This window comes from Vitis riparia, unplaced genomic scaffold (genome assembly GCF_004353265.1).
Source record: "Vitis riparia cultivar Riparia Gloire de Montpellier isolate 1030 unplaced genomic scaffold, EGFV_Vit.rip_1.0 scaffold686_pilon_pilon, whole genome shotgun sequence".
NCBI classification, from domain to species: domain Eukaryota; kingdom Viridiplantae; phylum Streptophyta; class Magnoliopsida; order Vitales; family Vitaceae; genus Vitis; species Vitis riparia.
The window spans coordinates 119,550-142,312 of NW_023269734.1; the positions used below are offsets into that span (position 1 = coordinate 119,550).

Below are 22,763 nucleotides of genomic sequence, written 5' to 3' on the forward strand. Positions count from 1 at the left end.
AATAGCTTAATTCAAGGCTTTAGAAAACCCAAACACCGGATAAATTCTTTTTTATCAGAAATAAAATATTAATTAATAAAGATTTAAAAATACATGTAAAGGATGAGGAGTCCTTCCTAAATATACAAACTCTAATCAAAACAACAGATGAATAAGCCCTTAAGGCCTGGCTCAAGTGATAAAGGTTGGAGTGGATTTATGGGAGGTTTCGGTTCAATTTCCAATGAAGACAAAAAAATTTACCTATAAAAAAAAAAAGAAAAAAATATTAAATGAATAAGTTTGGAAAAAAAATAAATCAGGTCACATATCAACCCTATAGGTCTCCACTTGTCCTAAAAAATCCGTGCAATTCTTTCCCACCATATTATCCCCACTTGTGCTTAAAAACCCTTGCATTTCTTTATCATAGGATTTTGCTTCTAAGTGTACTCCCACACACACAAGGACCACTAGTATGAGGCCCTATTTGGATCGACTTCTGAGAAGTTAAAAGTTCTTTTTTTAAGCTCAATAAGGGCTTCTATACCCGTTTGGCTAATTTTGTTCAAGGAAATTATTACTTATAAAAAAGCTTAATATGGAAACTAGAAAAATATTGCTTCTTGTAGAAGCTCTATTTTGGCTTATGTAAAAAGTTCTTTCATGTTTAATAAAACTTTTACAATACCAATATTACCCTTTAAAAATTGTGACTTAAGCTTCAACTTCCAGCTATAACAAAAAACAAGAAAATATCCCAAACGAGGCTTAAATAGTCAATGTCATAACCCCAAAGTCATCAGATAGTATAAAAAAGATGATAAATCAATTCTCCGATATATATTTTTTTTTGTCATATTATCTCAACATATCCTTAAAGATCCTTGCATTTCTTTTCTACTATATTATCCAAATTAAAGTGAGGTAAGCAATTTGTCATACATTTCGCCTCTAATTGTACCCCCCAAACCCCTAAAGGAACTAATCATCATATCAGTCCTACTCCTAGGAGGAACCTAAACAAGCCTCACTTGTCTGAATAATCTGTGTCACAACCCCAAAGTCATGAAATAGTGTTCAAAAAGATGATAAATCAATTCTCCACTCCTTGTGCACATAATGCAACAATCAAGACCAAGGGTTTTGTCAAGTCTTCCCATCTATAGTGGATAACTGGTGTCGACCTTCTTGTTAACCACTAGCCATGCAAAGGCCTTGACCTTGGATGAGACTTTAGATTGCCATATGAAATTTGTTGGATAGAAATGAACATGAGCCAATAGATTGGATTGGACTAAAAGGAAAGATTTTGCAATAGATGGGCCTAAAGAAGATGATGACCAAACTCTCATATCAAGGATAGATGGTGACAGGTGCACATGAGAAAGAGAACATAAGTCTTTCAAAATTCCTCATCTCCAAATCAATATGAGGTTATGTCAAGTTAAAGGTCCAAGAAAAAGGAAAAGAGATGCCAAGAATAGATGAAATAGGAGAATTTCTAATTTCTATGTGTCATAACTCAAAAAAGATTTGGAAATTGAAAGTATAGAAGTGGATCCCCTACCACAAGTCTTCCCAAAATTGAACCCAAACGCTGAACAAATAACACAAAAGATACTTAATTTATATGACAACTAATTAGAACTCTTAATTCTTCCCTAATGGTTTTAACCTTCCAAGTGATTCAATTAAAAGAAAAATAGGAACTTTGAGAAAATAGAGAACTTTTAAAAATAGAAACATTTTGATAAATTAAAAAATAAAATAAAATACTTTCAGAATTTTATTAATTATTTTTTTTATAAAAGGGACTTGTTTGAAAAATGGAAACTTTCTTATACAAACCTTTATAAATAAACTTTAAAATTGAAAATTTTTAGTTTTTTTAAAAAAAAAAATCAATAAAAGGCACTATTTAAGAAAAAGGAATCTTTGGTAGAACTCCAAGTAAGGTGAGGGATTTTTTGTTTATCTCCTTCCCGGCTAGTCTAGGCATCCTTTGTATATATTGTGAGTACATTAGTGCTCCTTTGTTAGGTGCTTTTAATATATTTACTCATTTTCCAATAAAAAAAAAAAAAAGAATTTATTACAATCAAGGATGAAAATATCGGTTTTAATGAATATATCGGTAACTTGATCCTACAGATATATCGGAAAATATCAATGGATATTTTGACATAGAATTTCGATGAGATGAAAATTGAATAAAACTCATGGAAATGTTAGGAAAAATAAAAAAAAAATGATAGAAGAAGTAATAATAGTCATTTTGAAATTGTTCTATTAAAGAAATTGATATATGTATGATGTAATTTATTATATTCAATAATTACATCATGTGCGTCAATAAAAATATGAATTTTGTAAGTGTACATTCATTATTAAGTTACATTAAATATTATTCGACAACAACATTATGACATTGATAATAATATATGTTTAACTTGAAAATAAATTTAATATTAAAACTATAATATATTTAATTCAAATGTATTCAATGATGTAAAATAAATGATGATACATATATGTTTTCGTATTAAAACTATAATCTATTAAATATAGTAATATTTGTCCATATACAACGAAGGGCATATTTGGCTCAGTGGTTGCTAAGGGTTCAATTTGATTGACAAATACCAAAATATAACCGATATATCAATAATTTTTTGCACGGTCGAGCTTTGCGTGGTTGAGCCCCGCACCCCCACTCCGATATTTGAAATATCGTCGAATACAATAAGATATTTCTAAGAAAGAAGATTTCTAAATTCTAAATAACTCAAATAATTAACTACTACTAAGTTAGACTTAAATAACCTAATCTGCAGAACTATCTCAACCTGGGTAAATATGTGTAGCTGCACCATACATTGAACATTCTAAGAAAGAAGATTTTCTAAATTCTAAATAACTCAAATAATTAACTACTACTAAATTAGACTTGGATAACCTAATCAGCAGAAATATCTCGACCAGGCAAAATATGTGTAGCTGCACCGTACATTGAAAATTAAAACCAAAACAATAACAGAATCACACAGGCCTATGCTCATCGAATTCAAAAAACTAAATAGCATGACATGTAATCAAAATCGAACTAAAAATATCAATTAAAAAAATATAGAAATCCCATTCCACAGTCATCTCATTCAACAGTCAATACTGTAAACTATGAATGTAACACGTTTGGCCCAAAACTAGTATCGGTATATCTTCTACCAAAAATCAACCCACATAAGCATAGGATGACAACAAAATCACAATCCCAGTTGATTTAATCCAATACATTTCTCAGTTGAAATGAGAAAAACTTCACTCAGCAATTTCATCAATACATTCCCCTACTATTATTCAGAATTGAACCAAGCGTACCCAAAACCGCAAACGCCAACAAGGGGCTGACATCCAATGTATCGAACACCGGCGGAATGATATTCCGGAAAAGATTCAAATAGGGATCGCACAAGTCCCGAATTGCCGACAGCGGTTGCCGGTCCCATGGAATGTTCGGGAACCAACTGAGCAAAACCCTAACCATCAACACACCACTGTATATATCCAGCCACTTGGCCATCCCCGCCGCGACCACCGTGAGTGGGGTGTTCAAGTAGCCACTGGGGCGGTCCCGAGCGGCGGCGAAAAACAGCGGTCCCACCGCACAGACCACGCTGCTCCGGAGGTCACGAATTGCAGCGAGCTCTTCGGGGTTAGGAGTAAAATCAATTTGCTTCAAATTGAGAAAAATATCTTGGATTTTGGCGATGAATACTTTGGAAACTGCGAGAGCTGAAGACAAAATTGCGGACACGGTGCGAGTGGAATCGGTGAAGGGAGTTGTGGGAGTGGTGGTGGAGGCGGAGATGGCGAGTTTTGCGTCGCGGCGAAAGCGGAGGCGCAGGCGGTGGGATTTGGCCGGAGAGAAGGTGGGGAGGGAGACATGGAAAGAGGGGAGTGGAGTGCAGTGGGGTGCATAGAGGGTGGGGTTTGGGGTTCTGAGGAGAAGGGTTTGGGAAGCCATTAGAGAGGCCATTGGAGAAATAAGCGGAAATGAAGATTATGCAGTGAAGGGCACGAGCAGCAATCTATCTGGACTACCGTGGTTTTAGGGGCTGTTTGGTTGCAGATTTGATGTGTTCTTTGAAGGAGGATGTGGAAAAGGTTATTCTGGTTTTTTGAGAGTTTGTGGCCAAAATAAGGCTATTAGAATAAAAAAGGTAAAGGAAATAGTATTTCGTTAAAAAAAAAAAAAAAATGTAGAAGTAGTGTTTTTCCCTTCACCTCATTAGTTGATGTTTTGCAAAGGCAAACCAACTTGCTTTTTTTAAATAAAAAAAAAGAAGAAGAAGCTCTTTTTAGTTTAGTCCAACCTGACTAATCTATAAATGGTTTAAGATAATCTACTTAAAAGAATATAAATATGCATATATAAAACCACAATTATTGACTTTAGTTTTATTACGTGTATTTTAACTCTACCTTTTTATTTCATATTCGCGCATTTCTTGTCTATCTTTTCTTCTTATTTCATTTTTCCCTTTTGTTTTTTCATCCTAAATTTTTATTCTCATTATAAAACTCTAATTCTTAATTCACTTGCCCGTCAATCCTTTACTCTCATTTAATTTTTCTGTTTTATTTTATTTTACTTTTTTTTTAGCCCCACTACAAATCTTGAGAATTTAATTTGGGATTTTAGGGCAGTGTGGTAGCAAACAAGGATGTTGATATTATGATGCTTGAAGTTAAAGTATCGGGTTCTATTTTAACTTCATCTTGAATTATTTCTCACTATTTTCACGCTCTCACATAATCCAATTTCTCATTTATGCGATTGATCTATTTAACTATATTAAAATTACATTTAAACAAAATATATATCATTTTGAAGAACACTTTTACTTCGACAATTTCCCATTTTTGTAAGATGTACCTTTTTATAATGGGTTTTTGAATATTATTGTTAACGTTGATTCATTGTGAGTGTTCATTTATATTGTTTTGTCTTTAAACAGTTTTTTAGAGGTTGAAAGTTCGATTTAGCCAGATACCTAACTGTAAAAGGAGTTTTCTATATCGACAATTTCTCACTTAATTTCCCATTAATTATTCTTTTAGATTTTCAATAGTTTGAAATCCCACTAACAAATTTTCAAATTATTTAAATGCTTTATTTTACATGTTTTTTTTTTTAAAAAAAAAAACAAATTCAACCAACTCAATTGTTCCTACAAACAATGTACACTTGCCATGTATTTATGTCGACCAGTGGACATGACTAATAAATATCTCCGAATCAGGAGCTTCTTGCGCTTGAAGTAAGCCTTGGTCACACAAAATCGAACCTGGCCAGATAATCACAACCACGTGGATCAAGTCATCTCGGTTCTTCTAGATATCCGGTCATCATTTGCCTTTCCAAAGCTCTAGTCACTAAAAAAATCTCATATTTATTTCCTATTTTTATAAAGCATCAATCATCACCCTCTTGAACTCTTCCCCGGCATGTGACCTTCTCTACTGTTACTATAGCCCAGCAATCCGGTCTCTACGAAACGACACCGTTTCATAGCAACGAAGGGAATGGATTCTCTGCGTGTACTGCAGTGCTCCACCTCTGCGCAGTATCATTACCATCTACGCAAGCAACTGGAATTCCCCCTCCAATGCCGAAGCAATTTCTTGAAGCCAAGAATCTCACACTCGTTTCGGAATTTAGGGTTTTTGAATCGTCGGATTCTTTGTGGTGTTTCCTCAGTTTTGACAAGGTACTTGATGATTGTTTGGTTTCAGAGAAACTGACTGCAGGATAAGAAGTTAAAAGAATGTGAGATGTGTTATGAACTTAAGATTTGTTCTCGTTATCTCTCATTTGGTTTGGTAGCTGAAAAAGTGAGGAAGAAGAGGGAAAAAAAAATGAAATTGAATGTTCTTAATTGGTTTTTTTTGTTTTTCCTGGTGCCTTGTAATTGAAAGTTTTTAATTTCCGGCTTCTTTCCAGCATTTTCTTAGCAACCAAGCTTAGCATGTTTGAACTAGAAACGAATATATATTTTGTTAGTTGTTATTTTGTTTGAAATTTCTTACAACTTGGAAAAAGTTTCCGCTTAATACAAACAAGGTACTTAATATCCGTTTGGTTGCCGAGAAATTGATCACAGAGGAAGAAAAGAAAAAAGAAGGTGATTTTCTTTTTCTTTTCTATTTTGTCTCATAAAAATAAGTTAAGAATTGTTTTCAGTATCTTTAATTTCAGTTTGGTAGCTGAGAAAACGAAGGGAAAAGAGACACCCTAAAAAAATGGTTAAAGTTGAAATTTATATTTTGTATTGCTTGTTTATTTATTTATTATTATTATTATTGCCCCTTTGAGGTGCCAACTAGTTGAAACTTTAGCACAAAGATTTTGATTTCTTTCATCTTCCAACATTTTCTCACAGCAAAAGTTTCCTTTGTTTTTGTGGACCAGAAATAGATTTGTGAGAGCATTTTTATATTTTGTTTGAAATTTCTTAGAATTTAGAAGAAAGTTATGCTCAATTCGCTATAATGAAAAGGGTTTGTTGGCAGAGAGGAAGAGAAGAAGATGGGGACGAGGACAGGGAGTGGGAAAGTTAAGCTAAGTATTCTACTCAAACACCAGGTTAAATTCGGAGAGCATGTTGTGATGTTGGGGTCCACGAAGGAATTGGGATCATGGAAGAAGAATGTGCCGATGAATTGGACAGAGAATGGATGGGTGTGTAAGTTGGAGTTGAGAGGAGACGAGTCAATTGAGTACAAATTCGTGATTGTGAAGAGGGACAAGAGCATGACATGGGAAGGTGCAAATAACAGGGTTTTGAAGCTGCCTAAGGAAGGGAGTTTTGGTGTAGTTTGTCTATGGAATGCAACCGGGGAGGCTGTGGACTTATTACCTCTGGATTCGGAGAAGGATGAGGTAGAATTTGATCATATGGATGAAATTGGATCTGCTGATGTTGATGGTGCTTCTGTTTTGGAAGTTCAGACAAGTCCTTTTGTTGAGCAGTGGCAAGGCAGGTCAGTTTCATTCATGCGATCAAATGAGCACCGCAACCAAGAAACACAACGGAGATGGGACACTTCAGGTCTTGAAGGGTTCGCTCTGAAGTTAGTTGAAGGTGATCGAAAGGCCAGAAATTGGTGGCAAAAGGTACTGCTATTTTGATAATTTAACATCTTACATTTCAGGTTGATAGAAATTGTTCATCAGATTAGGAAATTAATATTGCCCCATTATCTACTTTAGTATCTGATTTACATACTTCCTTCATGTGATATTATTTGCAGTCCTTTCTATTGCACAATATGTTTTCCTATGTGTTCCTTTACATGTAAGTGTCTTTAAGATTACCAGTTTGATATTCTACAATTAGTAATTCTACTGTTTGTGCCTGTAAAAAGACCAAAAAAAAAAGTAATTCCACTGTTTGTAATTGTGTTGTTTGGAGCTACTGTGATACTGTCGTGACGTTTTTTTTTTTTCTTGAATTAAAAAAAAGGAATCCTTGTCACCGAAAACATTTTAAGCCTGGATGATGTGATATATTCTGATGCATTTTTTTTACATATTTGATATCCTACTTATTCTGCTATAACCCTTAATTATAAACTACATCACATTTCAGTTCCCTTGATTTAACTAAATATGCTTGAAGTTATCACCAATACCAGAAAAGTGTCATGCAACATCCCTGGAAGGTCTGAGGAGTCGGAAAATAAAGTCAAATTTTCTGTAAAGGAATGATGTTGATATACAGAAGATCTAGTGGTTGAAAAAATCATTCAAAATCATAAACCATTCTTTCTCAATTTGAGGGGAAGTGTTGGACAGAAGGATTGTTCTGTGATATATGGAAGGATTTACTTGATAGTCATCTGTGCAAACACAACAGGTTCTTTCTACTTTTATGAGTCAACTTAATTTACTGTAGTTAATTTATTTTTAAATTTTCTTATTGGCTATAATTGCCCTGTAAGGTTCATTATATTAAATGGGAAACAACAATTTTATCAAGCAAAAGCAAGATATCATTGTAATAAATCTTCTGGATCCTTTCTTCATGGAAAAATACCGTTGTCAACTTGATGCCAGACCTGAATGGTTCCTTATCAACCATTTTCCAAACACACAACATCCAACAGAAATCTTTCCAATGGAGCATGTCACTTTGTGGAAAACAATAGGAAGTAGTGGTCTTTGACAAAGATGACATACTTGACAGATGGTATTAGGTGTAGCCCCCTTATTGATGAGCATAAACTTGTGTTGATATATCTAAAGAGCTTTTGCTTGAAGAACTTCAGAGTCAATAATAACCAGCAAGGGGACAGAAGTAGAGGACCTTTTCACATCTGGGACCTAATATCATAAACCATCAGCAGGTCACTGACCTGCACCAAAAAGAACCAAGTTATTCTTGAAGCAGATATGTAACATTTAAGGTTCTGGCACTTGTAACTTTCTTGATGTGGGCCAGGAAAAGAATTCATGAGAATAGAGCTAACCATGTGATGCATGAACATTGAAGAGGCTTATCAAATTCAAGTAGGCTCACTCGCTAGCTTAGCCTGGAAATTAGTTTGTATAGACTTTCATATTTTATTTTTTTATTTGCTCCATTTCCTTGTGTTTAATATAGTTTTACAAACAATTGCTTTTCTTGGATAGGCAAATAGAAAAAAATATTAAACAAAGCCTAACAAAAAGGGAGGGCATCCTATGTACACAGGGGATAGACAAGAGACACCAAAAGAAAAGAAAAGAAAAGACAAGGAAAGAAAAGAAAACCACCCAGCCAAAAAATAGGAAAGCTAAAATCAATGAGCCATAGACTATCAATGAAATCCAATAATGTACAATTTTCCATCTCTAATGTGGTATCATGGACGGATTTGATGAATATCTCCTTCAATTTTTTATCAATAGCTTTTCCTCATTGAAAATCCAACCATTACCTCCCATATGCACCAAAACTAGCAAAGGGGAGCCATTTGCCACACCTTCCTCTGCTGCTTATCCAAGCCTTGAATCTTCATCCTAACTAGAACGCTTTGATATATACACAATAACATATTTTACTGCTGTCTACTCTAATCACAACGGATTAAAATGTGATTTGCTAAGTCTTCATTAGCTTTTCACAGACTATATCTGTTCAATATCATCCATCCTTTCCTTATGAAGAGATCAATGGTTAATATCTTCACTCACACCGTCTCAAAGGCAAAAAGATAGGTCCTTAGAGGAGCATAAGTACCCTAAACTTTCTAATTTCCTACCCTCCAAAATTTTTCTCATATCATGCTATCAACCAATTCACTAGATGCATCTTTCTTCGTTCTAAAGGACGCCCCCACTCCAATAATAGTAAAACATATAAATAAATTCTGCATGCGTTTTTTCTAGTCTGATTTTAACATTCTTAGGAATTTCAAACAGGGACATGCAATATAGTGGAAGGCTCAAGAGCACTCAACAAATATTGCTTCTTCTAAGAGGCCAATCTCATTTTAAACTTCTCCTTAATCAAGTCCCACTCTGCACAAGTCTTATAAGACATTTCCAAAGGCAATCTTAGGTATGTGGGAGGTAGGTATCCAGCCCTACAACCAAACAAGGAAACTGATCTATCCACTCCAGCTCACCAGAAGGAATTACCTTGCTTTTACAGTTTGATTTTCAAGCCTGGTACAAAGTTAAAGCATATCAACACTATTTCTAGTATTTCATCACCTCTCACTGGCCTCACAAAAGTAAACTGTAATATGTAAATAAGAGATGAGAGACTTTCATCCCTTCTTCCCCTTTTTCCCCTTTCCTTAAAGCCACTGATAAACTCCGCTGCCTTGTTCTTGAAATGAGATGATTAAGTGCTTCTATAATCAAAACAAAAAGATGAGGAGAACCAAATCACCTTGCCTCTAACCTCTGAAGCTTAAGAACTCTGTGATCATACTATTCACTAGAATCCACATTCTTAATCTAGATATACAAAAAATGAATGCATGTATCCATATATAAACTATTATTTGGGTTCTACTTTATAACAAGTTATGTAACTTTTCTTTTCTTGTCTTTTCCTTTCCATTTTTTTAAGTTGTTTGAGGGGCTAGGATTATAAAGCTTTAAGGAAACTAGAGGGTCTAGCTTGTAGAGTTGTTGTGGCCCTCATAGAAATAAGTCTGCAAAGGATTTTGTTAATAGTTCTTTCCTAATCTAGCTACAGAGAATTGTTTCTGCCTTGCAAACCTAGAAACGATTGTCTTTGAGTTCAAACTCAAATTGCATCACAATGTCTTGCTATTTCCTTATTTAATTGCTGAAAATCCATTAGAACGTTTTCATTACACATGTTACTAAAGGTGGACTGTAGATTTAATGTCCTTTGGTGCATCGAATTTGTATTAGAGCCCAAATCCTAGATCTAGATCATGTTTGAACTTGATGGAGTTTATGGGGAAAAAAAGGAAATAAATTTTTTTTGGCAATGGATAGGAATTTTTACCTTATTTGCTTATTCTAAAGTTGGGATTTACTTGTTGAGTCTATGAAGCTTTGCTTCTTATGCTCAACCCATAATGTCCTCCAAACAGAAGAGACTCCTTCCTATATGAATAGCAACTGGATGGGTGAGAGAGAGTTCTTGGTTGCTAGCAGTCTAAGATAGCTAAAACGAGGCATATGATTGGAGATTTATTGTGAGCCATACAAATGCTTCTGACTCGAACTAGTGAAGGGCCATAAGAGATTCCTGAAGGCAATTGTGACCTCTTGAGTATACTTGAGTAGTCTTAAGGATGAGAAACTTATAAGCGTAAAAAACCCTTCTCATGATGTTAGGCATGGAGATAATCTAGAGTGAGGTAAATTGAAAGATGTTCTTAGTGCATGCACTTGACTTGGACGGGGGAGGCATCAAAGTCAAAAATGGTTTTTGGAAAGATGTATGATCAAGATTGTTTGAACACTTAACTATAACGAACATTCCTTGGGTAATCCATGTCAAATTAGTATTGGTGGGCTTCTAGTAATGGCACAAGCACAATGATGAGGGCATTTTCTAAAGCTATTTGGTGTCATATCTATGTTCCATGAGTTCGGGTACAAGTGTCAAGTGCGGGACCTGTTTGACTGTCTTATCCTTCACACTATAATAATAATAATAGTAATCTTATTTTTATAATAGTAATGATAATAAAATTCTTTGATAAAAAGAACTATTTGTTCTTCTTTTTTATCTTTATTTAAATAAAAATCAAAATAGCCAATATCCGAAGCAAAATATGAGCACTCAACAAGAATCTCACACCCATACCTTTATCATGTTGTGTTATCTGAAGAAAAGTGTGAGTTCTCAACAAGGATCTCACACCCATACCCTTGTCATGTTGTGTTGACACAGGTAAGTTGGGGGAAGTTGAAGATTTTCAGGTATCAAAGTGCAGTGTTGACCATAGAGGTGTATATCCTAGCTTTACTGGAAGGGTTGAGAGAGGCTGTTTCTTGGGAGCCTCAAGCTTGTTTAGAAATGAAATTCCTTTATCTGTAATACAGTTTTTGTTGCTTATTAAAAAAAAGGATAAAGAAAAAAGCAAATCCAAAAGTGATTTTTCTTGACTGATGTGTATTAAAGGTAACAAGGAGACTATAGATTGTCTTCTTCTATGAAATTACCTTTTTTGGCCTGTTGGGATAATTTGGGTGGCCTGCAGGGGGCAGACTCTGATATTGTAGATCTTCTTCAAAGGATTGTATGAAGGAGAAAGGGCCGGTTGTCTTGGTTTATGCCTGCTTTGCAATATTTGGGTTATCTGTGGAAGGAAAAACTGGATTTTTGAGGTGAGAGTTTCCTCTGTTACATTTTAAGCTTCTGTATGGGCCAGCTGTTGAATTTCATTGGTGTCCTTTAAGCTACATCATGGCCAATTAAATTTTAACGTGCTCTAGTGAATCAGGGAAAATCCAATAGCTGGAGTTTGGAGTCCTCCAGAAATTTTATTTTGTTGATTGGCAAAGTGAGAGTCGGCAACATTCTTTTTAATCTCTTGTAAACTCACAGAATTTAATGGGGTGTGATTTTGTTTCCAAACCTTGGCTTAGAGCTTTACTAGGGAGTTTGAAGAAAGTGATAATGAAAGAACTCCTAGGGTGAGTGGTGGAGGGTGGATGCCGGTGTTTTTATTTATTGGGCAAAGTAGGTATCTTTAGGTTCTTGATGCTATATATATGAAATGGGGAAGTTTAGAGGTATTTTACAAAGCTTTTTGTGCATAACCCATATGCATAGCTAGGAGAGGATCTTATAGGAGATTATATGGCTTTGGAGAATTTATTAAATATCTCCTTTTGTTTTTTTTTCCTTAGTTTCATCATCAGGTTTCTAAGTGTAAATACCGAATACGATATAATGCACTAACTCGGTGCTAAATCGGTAAGAATTGGATGACTCGACTGAAATTCCGAGTTAACTCGACCGAGATTCCGAGTTAACTTGACCGAGATTCCGAGTTAACTTAGCCAACTCGGTTAGGTTATAGAAAAAATTTACAATCAGTACAGATTCCCTTTTCTTTCCCATCACAATAAAAATAAAAATATTTTCAAAGAAATCAGAGATTCCTCTACAAAAGAAAACACCTGTGATTTTGAAACTCAATCTTTCAACCCATCAATGAGAACATCAACGAAGAAGCAGTAAAAACAAATTGAAACCAATTGGTAACCCTTTCAGAAGCCTTTAAAAGTGGAAATTAGCATAGGATGAGGGTACATAATTGAATTTACTTATGTAACCATAAATCGAGCATTGTTGGAGTGTAGCCTACACTATGTAGGTGCTTTGGTACGTCGGCGGTGGTGATTGGACACTGACAAGGAAACCCTCACAGTCATCTCCCTCTTGTTGTGGGTGTGTGGTATCATGTGACTGTGTATGGATGGATTTGGTGGAGGGCTTGAAGCAGTAGTTGTGGTGTGTGGGTGGAAGGCTTGAACTTGAAGCTTAAATTGGTAAAGTTGAAAATTTATTTGGATGTTGTGTATGGTGAAAGTTGAAATTGGTAAATAATTAATTTATATGGATTTATAATTTTATATGAATTGTGTGTGTATGTTGGAAGCTGAAATTGGTAAAATTTTAATTTATATGGATTTATAATTTTATATGGATGGTATGTGCATGGTGGAAGCTGAAATTGGTAAACCATTAATTCATATGGATTTATAATTTTATATGGATGGTATGACCTTACAAAATCTGAGACAATTTTGTTTTAATAATTTTTTTGAGCTTATTTAATTGTACCTATTTTTCTAATAATTTACATAATATTTTTATAATTTTTTGAACTTTCTAATTATCTTATTTTGTTTATCGTCCAATACTGAGTTGATACATTGAGACCGATATGTCTTGGGACCCTCCAAGTCGGTGATCGATACTACAACTTTGAACCATGTTCTTCATAGCCTATTTTCTATGATTTTGCATCTCATTGGCTTAAGGACCTCTCCTTGAGACCCTTCAGTGGTAATCCTTTTTGGAATTCATAATTGTTGAATTACCAATTTTCCTAAAAGCTAGCTGTTAGGAAATGGGTCCATAAAATATATCATGCTCAGACATTGTCCTACATGGAGAGACAAAAGGCAGACAGGCAGACAACTAATTCATAAGTTTTGTGATCAAATATAATTATACAAATAAATAGATGAAAGGAGGATTCAAATTCAAGAGTTCCTGTTAACCAGATCTTTGATACTCTGTTGAGTTACCAACCTTTTTAAAAGCTTGAATTATTAGGACTTGGACCCATAATGTACATTATACTCTACCGCTAATGAAGTCTTTTTTTTTTCTTTTTCTTTTTTTTTTTTTAAAAAAGGAAAACATGCAACTCTTGGATCATTCTTACTTATTTACATTTGTGTTCAATGATGACATATAAATAGGCCAAGCTGGTGGAACTGTTTCATTTGTGTCATATCAGCTTTCTGTTCTGTCGTCTAGCTCTATGGTGAAATTCTGGTTTATGCCAGATGTGTCTTAGTTTTTATTTGTAGCTTTGGCCTCATGCTGAGTTAATCATACTAGGCAAAACCTATTGCCAATGTTACACACCCCCAGTACATTGCTGCCTAGGGAGATTGCTGCTCAAGTGAGCTGAGACATGAGATCTTTCCTAAACTTTGCCCGAATCTCCTATAACTAAATGGCACATGGACTCTACTACTAGACCACAAGGTCACTGGCAGATGCATCACAGTTGCATCTGTTTTGGGGTTTTTCTCTTTCCATAACTTTTGGCCTATGGTTGTTTATGGGTTTAAATGTACTATTTTCCTCATTTTCCATGATTTAAACTTACTGTTGAGCTAGCAAGCCTACAAGGGAACAAAGTAATGTGAATTTATGCCTGTTTTGTTCTTACCAGTACTGTTGTGAGATGGCATTTTTGCTATTTGCAGTTTTTATTGGAATGTTACGTTTTCTGCATGCCTCAAGTTCAAGCCATTATTTTCTATACTTGTATTTTTACATTCTTGAATCTCTTCATTGATGAAGCTTGAAGTTGTACGTGAGCTTTTAGTTGGAAATCTGGAAAGTGGAGACCGGTTGGAAGCTCTCATTTTTTCTGCCATCTATCTAAAGGTCCTCTATGTAGCTTTGCTTCTGCATGAGTTGTTTCCTTTGACTTGATTTCAATGTCCTTCTTAGATCTTCTCCTTCATATGCAGTGGATCAACACAGGGCAAATACCTTGCTTTGAAGGTGGTGGTCATCACCGTCCAAACAGGCATGCTGAAATTTCCAGGCTTATATTTCGTGAATTGGAAAGAATTTCTTGTATGAAAGATACTTCACCGCAGGTGAACAATAACTTTCTGACATAGATATGAGACAGAAATTAGTCTTCTTAAAATTTTCTTGCATTAAGATTTGGTAGAATGCTATTCTTGACAATGATATGCCATTGAGTTCTTAGAGTTAAAACACTGTTTTTTAACTCACAGTGGTGCCTACTGAAGTGCAATATGTAGTTCACTAAATCTTCTATTGTTGATCATTGCTTCCCTGCAATGCCATGAATAGAGTCTACCGTCTACCTTTTCTTATTTGCAATAGATAACAGTTGGGAACACATTTAAGTCCATGGATCACAAACCAAATCCATGGTATGTGCTGGTCCTTGAATCCATGAATGCAAGAGTGGTATGAATTGTTTCTTAGGAAAGTGATTGGTTGGGGTCGGAATGAGGGAGGGAGTATTTTTTGTTTTCCCTTTGCTTTTTGGTGCTTTTAGGTGGCCGTTGTATACACCGTGTGTACTTTGGTACACCCCTTTTGGCGTTTTAATACAAGTTACACTTACCTATCAAAAAAAAATTCTTAGGAAAGTGATCTCTCAAGAATTACAAAAATTCTCAATCTAAAAACACAAGTTTAATGAGTTCTTCTCTCTTGTTTTGCTCTCCTGATTTCTCTCTATAATGCCATGAAAAAAAATTGATAGGAAACCTCCTTTAGATAGGGCAAAGATATCATAATTCAATAAAGGAAATAGGAAAGAATTTTTTGTGTACTTCTAGCATGATTAAAGCAAGAATGCTTGGGATCAATTGGAGACTTCTAGGCTAATATTTGACCCCCTATATCTATATTCTTGATTATTACACCTAAGAATGCATGTTGACAATGCCTGAAAATCTTCACATACACAGAAGTAAGGTCTTGTGCTAACAATATGACTAGGACAAAATTGCAATAAAGTCACTAAACCATTAGCTAATTTCTCTTACAGTATCTGCTACCACCTACCAACATATGTTAGTGTTCTTTTGTCCAGACTGTTGAGGTTTTACTTACCTGTCATGTAGTCTTTTTTTTTTTTTTCACTCACTCTATTCATTTAATTATATTTTTTATTTGATAATGTGCAGGAAGTACTTGTCATTCGCAAGATTCATCCATGTTTGCCATCTTTTAAGGCAGAATTTACTGCATCTGTTCCCCTGACTCGAATTAGAGATATTGCTCATCGGGGTGATATCCCTCATGATCTCAAGGTTGTATTAATTATAATGAGTGGTGAATTGGTTCTTAATGTTTTCAAATAAAGTTGCATTAATTATTTTTTATTTTCTTCTCCATTACAGCAAGAAATCAAGCACACAATACAAAACAAGCTCCACCGAAATGCTGGCCCAGAAGATTTGGTTGCTACAGACGCAATGCTTGCAAGAATTACTAGGAACCCTGGAGAATATAGTGAAACATTTGTAGAACAATTCAAGATATTTCATCACGAACTCAAAGATTTTTTCAATGCTGGAAAGTATGCTTTATAACGTTTTAAGTATTTGATCACTTTAACATTTCAAAGATGTTTTGAATTGTTAGGGCAACAATGATTGGATTCTTTTTTTCTCTAACATGAATGTTTGCCAAATTTACATTTGTCGAAGTAATGAACTAGGATGATAGTATGACTAAAGTGATATTACTTCACATGTAAGCTTCAATAAAAATATAACAAAGTTATCTCTAGTCAATTCTATTTTGATCAAGCTCTAAGTGGATAACCTTTATAACTTGGTGATTTTCTGACTCTATGTTTTTCCCTTTCAATTTTTCCCTAAACCTTGTTCCTAGTTCCTACACCTTGACTACAGTCCTCTTTATAATGTTATTAGTCACATTGATTGAGATCTGTTGCTCTCTGCATAATCAACCGTTTGTGTTAATTTTCTCAAGATTATAGCTGCACATTTAATGGTGGATAAGTTCCAAAAGTTAATTGTTTGCTTTCCAATTGCTTTTATGCATATCACTCTTGGAACAAAATCTGATTATGTAATGTTTTGTGGCTATTTGTAATGATGACATGCTAGAATTGATGATGATTTAGCGTTTTATTCACCTAAATTCTCGTAAGCAATCTAAATTCATTTGTTAACCATAGAGCTACGTTAAATCATTCAACAAGCTAATTTTATCTGTGGTTGTGTATTGTTTCAGCCTTACTGAACAACTTGAATCAATAAAAGAATCTTTTGATGACCGAAGCTCATCAGCCCTTACATTATTTTTGGAGTGCAAGGAGGTATAGAGTCATTTTCTTTTGTCTTTTGTTTCATCTCTAGATATGAGTTCCTGTTTAAGCTGGTGTTTGGTGGTGAATTTGAGGCGGTGCAAATTAAATTTCTGACCAAGTTATGCTTATCCCAAAAAAAAAAAAAAGGGTCTTGATTAAAAAACCTAACAGTACTGCAGGCTCTTCCAATGCTTGAAAGCATCCAGTTTTTATACTGATGTCTGATCATTTCTAGTGGTTCCCATTGTGCTACACATATGATGATGAATTTAGATTTACTTGGTATATGGAAATACATAGGTAGTAGATTTTCCAGTCCATCTTGATATGATTATTATTTATATACATTTTTTAGGTTGAATTAGGTAGGAATTTCTATGAATTTATACAATTTCATTCCTCAAAAAGGAGCTTCTGCCATGCTACGAGAAAACGACACTCTTAATGTCATCAAACATAACTTATATGCCATAGTTTGGAACTTGCCATATTTTGCCATTTATTGCCTAATATAATGTTGTATCTTTGTCGCCTTACCAACTTCCCTTTTCTTTTTCGTTATATAGTAATTTTGCTTTATGTGCTTCAAACAAATACTTTGAGTTAGATTAATGTTAAATGTTTTTAAGATTGGTTTCATGTTGAGTCTTGAACCAAAGATTCTTGAGGATAGTTCCTCAAGCTAAGCTTTTTCTACATGTTAACATTCATCGCTTTCTCTTCCTGGAAACCATTTTAGGATCACATCATGAGTTTCATGTTTGCAGATAAAGATCCCTTGAAAAACCAAGGAGAAAATGATCTCCCAGCTGATTCAGGAGACTAGACTATGATATTTATTTATCTTTGGTAAGTAAAACGTGTGTTGTATTAAATAAAAGGTATACACGATGTATACATATACAAAAACCAATAGAGGTGATAATATAATCGCACCCTAAGGGGAACCTAACCAATCCACAAATTCTATCAAAGAAGTAATGTTATCTCCGATGTACACTAACCCAATCCCAAAATAGGTAAAAAAAATGAACTTTTAAAAGATTGATCTAAGCATTCCTTGTCCTCAAAAGCTCTCCTATTACGTTCCCTCCAAATGGACCAAAAAATGCAAAGAGGAGTAACTTTCCAAGCCTTTTTCCTTTTTTTGCCAACCGGTACACCATTCCAACTTAGAAGCACCACCCCCCCCCCCCCCCCCCACTGAAGAATGCATCACCCACTATATGTGAAAAAGAGCACAAACCAGTTGCTACAATGTACTTGCTTTCAGACAATGCGGTTCCTTTCCTTCACAAACTCCAAGACCATTTACCCAAGAGAGCCTTGTTGAAGAGATGAAGACTTTTAAAACCCAATCCCCCATTATGCTTCTACAAACACACAATCGACCAATTGATAAATTACTAGCCTTGAGACCAAGGAAAATCTATTAATTAAGCAAATAGTAATTAATTGATAAATTAATGATTTATTAATTTATCAAGGTCTTCCTTATTTTCCCAAAATATTGTATATAATATTGTTTTATTGTAAATTAAATATTTCCTTTTAACAAGTAACTATTTTTCATATATTTTGTTTAAACAAGTAAAATTCATGAATCTATTTATTTTTTTAAAGAAGTATTAATTTTTCGAAAAATATAACATTACATTGTTGAATGTACCACATTAGGGTTTATTTCACTCGCACCCCTGAAGGTTTGATGTAAATACACCTAGTCACCATTGATTTTAATTTCATTAGTTAGCACCCTTATAGATGAATTCCATCTATAAATTTTATTTATTTTTAAATAATAAAATTATTTTTTATGGAGTTGTTAAGCACACCTATCTAAAGTCTTTTTTTACCTAGAACTTGCTAAAATTAAATTTTTTTGAACATAATACATCCATAAGGGTGCTAATCAATAAAATTTGAAACTAATGATAGCTAGATGTATTTACATCAAATCTAAGAGGGTATGAGTGAAATTAACCTTACCACATCATTCTATTTTATGAACATTTAACCAAACAAAACTCTATTTAAGTCAACAAAAGTATAGCACAACACATCATACAACAATGGCTTCTCATCTCAAACGGTATAAAGAAAACAACAATGACTGTGAAATGCATAAAGCATTGTGCAAGTACAACAAAGAAAATCCAACTTGCACTCATAAATAATTACAACAATGGGTTTCAGAAAAGTTTAACTTGCAAGTAAGTCAAGGGATGATATCAAATACGATTAAGTTGTCTTTAGAATTTCTCTTGATTGATTTTAAAAAAGGCGATGTTAAACAACACAAAGGCGCAAAATTCCCTGATGTAGAGAAGACTCTTTATAAGTGGATTATCCTATACCAAGAACGTGTGGATATGATTGGAGAGCTAATCACAAAGAAGGCAAAAAAATTCTGAAAATAGATGTATACCCTATAGATACTACATGATTCAATTTTTCTCAAGTTTAGCTTAAGTGTTTCAAATCAAAATATGAGATCAAAACATATTATCATTTTAGAGAAAGTGGATCCGTTGATATGAAGGGCATTGAGAATAATTTGCAATCCATAAGGGGGAAAGTACATCAAGTTGCAATAAAAGATGTTTTCAGTATGGATGAAGGATTGTTTTATAGGTTACACTAGATCATTCTCTGCAACAAAGCAACTTCAAAGAAAAAAACAAGACAAGGAAAGACTCGCAACTGCTATTTGTTTTAATGAGGATGGTTCAGAGAAAATTCCTTTATGGATTATCAGGAGGTATGCTAAACTACGGTTTTCAAGAATGTAAACTTGCACGATATGAACTGTGAGTATCATGCCAACAAACAAGAATGGATGATTGGGACATTATTTCAAGAATATGTTCGACAATTTGATAAACAAATGGATGATAGAAAAACACTCTTATTTGTTGATAATTTTCCTACTCATCCAAAAATTAGAGGATTGAAAAATATGGAATTGCTTTTTTTGCCACCCTACACGACATCAAATACTCAGCCTTGTCGTGTAAGGATCATGCGAGCTTTCAAGATGCATTATCATTGCTGAATTTATTGTTATCTTTTGGAGAGTTATGAAGTAGGGCAACCAAATCCCAAAAAGATAAATGTTTTAGATGCAATGAATCTTTCAATTTTGACTTGGACAATAGATGTTCAAGAAAAACACAATTGCAAATTGCTTTTGACATTGTAAAATTAGGTCCGTAGATAACATGGCTTCATATAGGGTCAGGATTGTTTTACTTGTGTAGGCCTTTTGTTCCTTTTGTATAGCCCTCCTTGGTTAGTGGAGGTTTACTTAGTTCTTTTGATTGTACTTCATGGGGAGGATTCCTCATCCTTCTCATGTTTCTTTTCTCATCTAATACATATATTTTGTTTTTGATAAAAAATAAAAAAAATAACATGGCTTCATAGAATTTGGATGAACCCTTAGATGGCAAAGGCATTCGAGAATTGGAAATAGTAATCAAGGAGTTGCAGTGCCTTAATAGAATGAATGTCAAGTACCTCTTGAACTACCATGAAGAAAACAACACAACTTCAAAGATTTTGAGTGACAAGCAGATTATTGAGAGTGTTATGGGAAATGATAGAGAGGATGAAGTTAAAGATGATAATTCTACTATGGAGCTCGTCTCACACAAAGAAGCACTCAACTTGATAATGACATTGAATAATTTCTTGTTGCAATAGGAGAACGTCACACTATAGCTTCTTTCCGCATTACGAAAGTTAAAGACAAGATCCAAATCGACTTCACTTTCAAGGAGAAACAAGCAACATTGGACACATATATTACGAAGGCCTCCTTAACAGATCATATAGATCTAGTAACATATTAGGAAATTATTAATTTATGTAGTAAGTGGATCATATATACACAGATTTTTCTATAATGTATTATCTTACGAATTTATCAAATTATTAATTTAGCATGTTGGTCCCAAGTCAGGATTGGCAAAAAAACATTATTTAATCAAGGTTATCAATTTATCAAGTATTAATTTATTGAGGTTCTACTATAGATTGATTTCCTAGGGAAGATGCAAAAACCAATATGTGTTCATAATGAGTGAGATTTGACACCATGTCTAATGCCTTTAGGTGGACGCTTATTTGGTTGATTGATTGTAATCAGGAAAGACTTCTTAGCTAAGAGGTGGGAATGACTTTATAGCCGCTTAGGAGCGTTAATATATGCCCCTTCGAGGGGTTTGGCTTGCATATTGTTTTGTGGGCTTGCGTATTGTTTTCTTACCTTTTTTCTGTTTGGAAGGCTCTTTCTCATCCAGGATCAAATATCAGCGATTGACAAAATATCGATGGTTGGATTTTATGGAAATTTCAAGAAATACAAAAAGTATCGGATGGAGATCCAAAAAAAAAAAAAAAAAATTCTGTGGGACTAAAATTAATCAAAACTCATAAAAATATTGGGAAAAACTTAAAGAAATAATAAAATAAGCTGTTGAAGAAAATAATGTATGCATAACCTTGGACCTCTTATATTTCCAGCCCATGCCTTCATCCCTTGAGCTAGGCCTTAAGTCCTTATATCCTATTTGTAAATTCTTGTTTTCTTTTCATAGTAAAATTGGTTGTTTTCTATTTGCAAACAAATACATGGATATATAACATAAAATAAAAATAGAAAATAAATGAAAAAGTGTACTTCAAGTTAATGATGAAGTCATGAAGCACAAACTTGTGGATAGATTTCACTCTGGACTTGGAATAGGATATTGTTCTAGTGTATTCTTCTGTGGAACAAAGATGTTCCTGATTTCTGGTTACTATTATATTACATTATTGGTGTTAACGACTGTAATTTCAGTATCAGATGATAATAATTGAGTCTCTATTGATGTCCAGAGATTGGATAATTTGGAAGAATCAAGTAATGCTTTGGATAAAAGCATTGATTTGCTGCTCAAAACTGCACAATCTTTGAATGCTCTTAGAGAAGTAATTGTGAAGGGTCTTGAAAGTGGTCTCAGAAATGATGCCCCTGATGCTGCAATAGCAATGCGTCAAAAGGTGGGACAATTACATGATAATCCTTCTGCATTAGCTTCAAACTGAAAATCTCAAACTTGATGCTATTAGTTTTGTTCCTCAAATTCTGTTAGTTTTATTCCTCACAATACTTGTTTTGAACAGTGGCGTCTTTGTGAGATTGGCCTTGAGGACTACTCTTTCGTTCTTTTAAGCAGGTAAATACATCTTGGGGTTTTCATGAGACTGATTTTCTCAGTTTGCCAAGGTTTTGGAGTTAAATAGCGCAGCATAAAAATTGCATTATTATTTATCTACAATGATATCCATTGATTCCTCATCCTTGATATTCAATGTCTCATACAAACATGGGACAGATGTGTTTTGGCACTGGTTTTAACTCTTATAAAATTCACCTTTTTTATAAAAAAAAAAAAAAAACTTTTACTATAAGAATATGTACAAAAACATGTGCTACTTATTTTTTTTGATACGTAAACACAAATATATTAGCAAAGGCAAACGCCGCAAGGTACACAGGGAGTATACGAGGCGACGACGGCCTCACAACAAAAGACCAAAAAACAAACAAAAACCCACCAGCCCTAACTGGAGGCTAGCCACTCCAGGAAACCTATAAGGGAGCGGGACTC

General features: G+C 34.2%; 2 protein-coding genes across 2 annotated transcripts; one reads left to right on the plus strand and one right to left on the minus strand.

Annotated features, from left to right (window-relative positions):
* Positions 1-3,071: 3,071 nt before the first annotated feature.
* LOC117910262 (ylmG homolog protein 1-2, chloroplastic-like) lies at positions 3,072-4,071 on the minus strand. The gene has a single exon (XM_034824345.1). The coding sequence runs from the start codon at positions 4,016-4,018 to the stop codon at positions 3,317-3,319; it is 702 nt and encodes a 233-aa protein (XP_034680236.1). The 5' UTR covers positions 4,019-4,071; the 3' UTR covers positions 3,072-3,316.
* A 1,261-nt stretch (positions 4,072-5,332) lies between these two features.
* LOC117910264 (phosphoglucan, water dikinase, chloroplastic-like) lies at positions 5,333-22,362 on the plus strand. The gene is made up of 9 exons (XM_034824348.1): positions 5,333-5,753; positions 6,556-7,159; positions 14,574-14,660; positions 14,747-14,878; positions 15,950-16,075; positions 16,166-16,344; positions 17,028-17,112; positions 21,988-22,152; positions 22,276-22,362. Exons 1-9 carry the CDS (start codon positions 5,569-5,571, stop codon positions 22,330-22,332), a joined length of 1,620 nt encoding a protein of 539 aa, XP_034680239.1. The 5' UTR covers positions 5,333-5,568; the 3' UTR covers positions 22,333-22,362.
* The last annotated feature ends 401 nt before the right edge of the window (positions 22,363-22,763 follow it).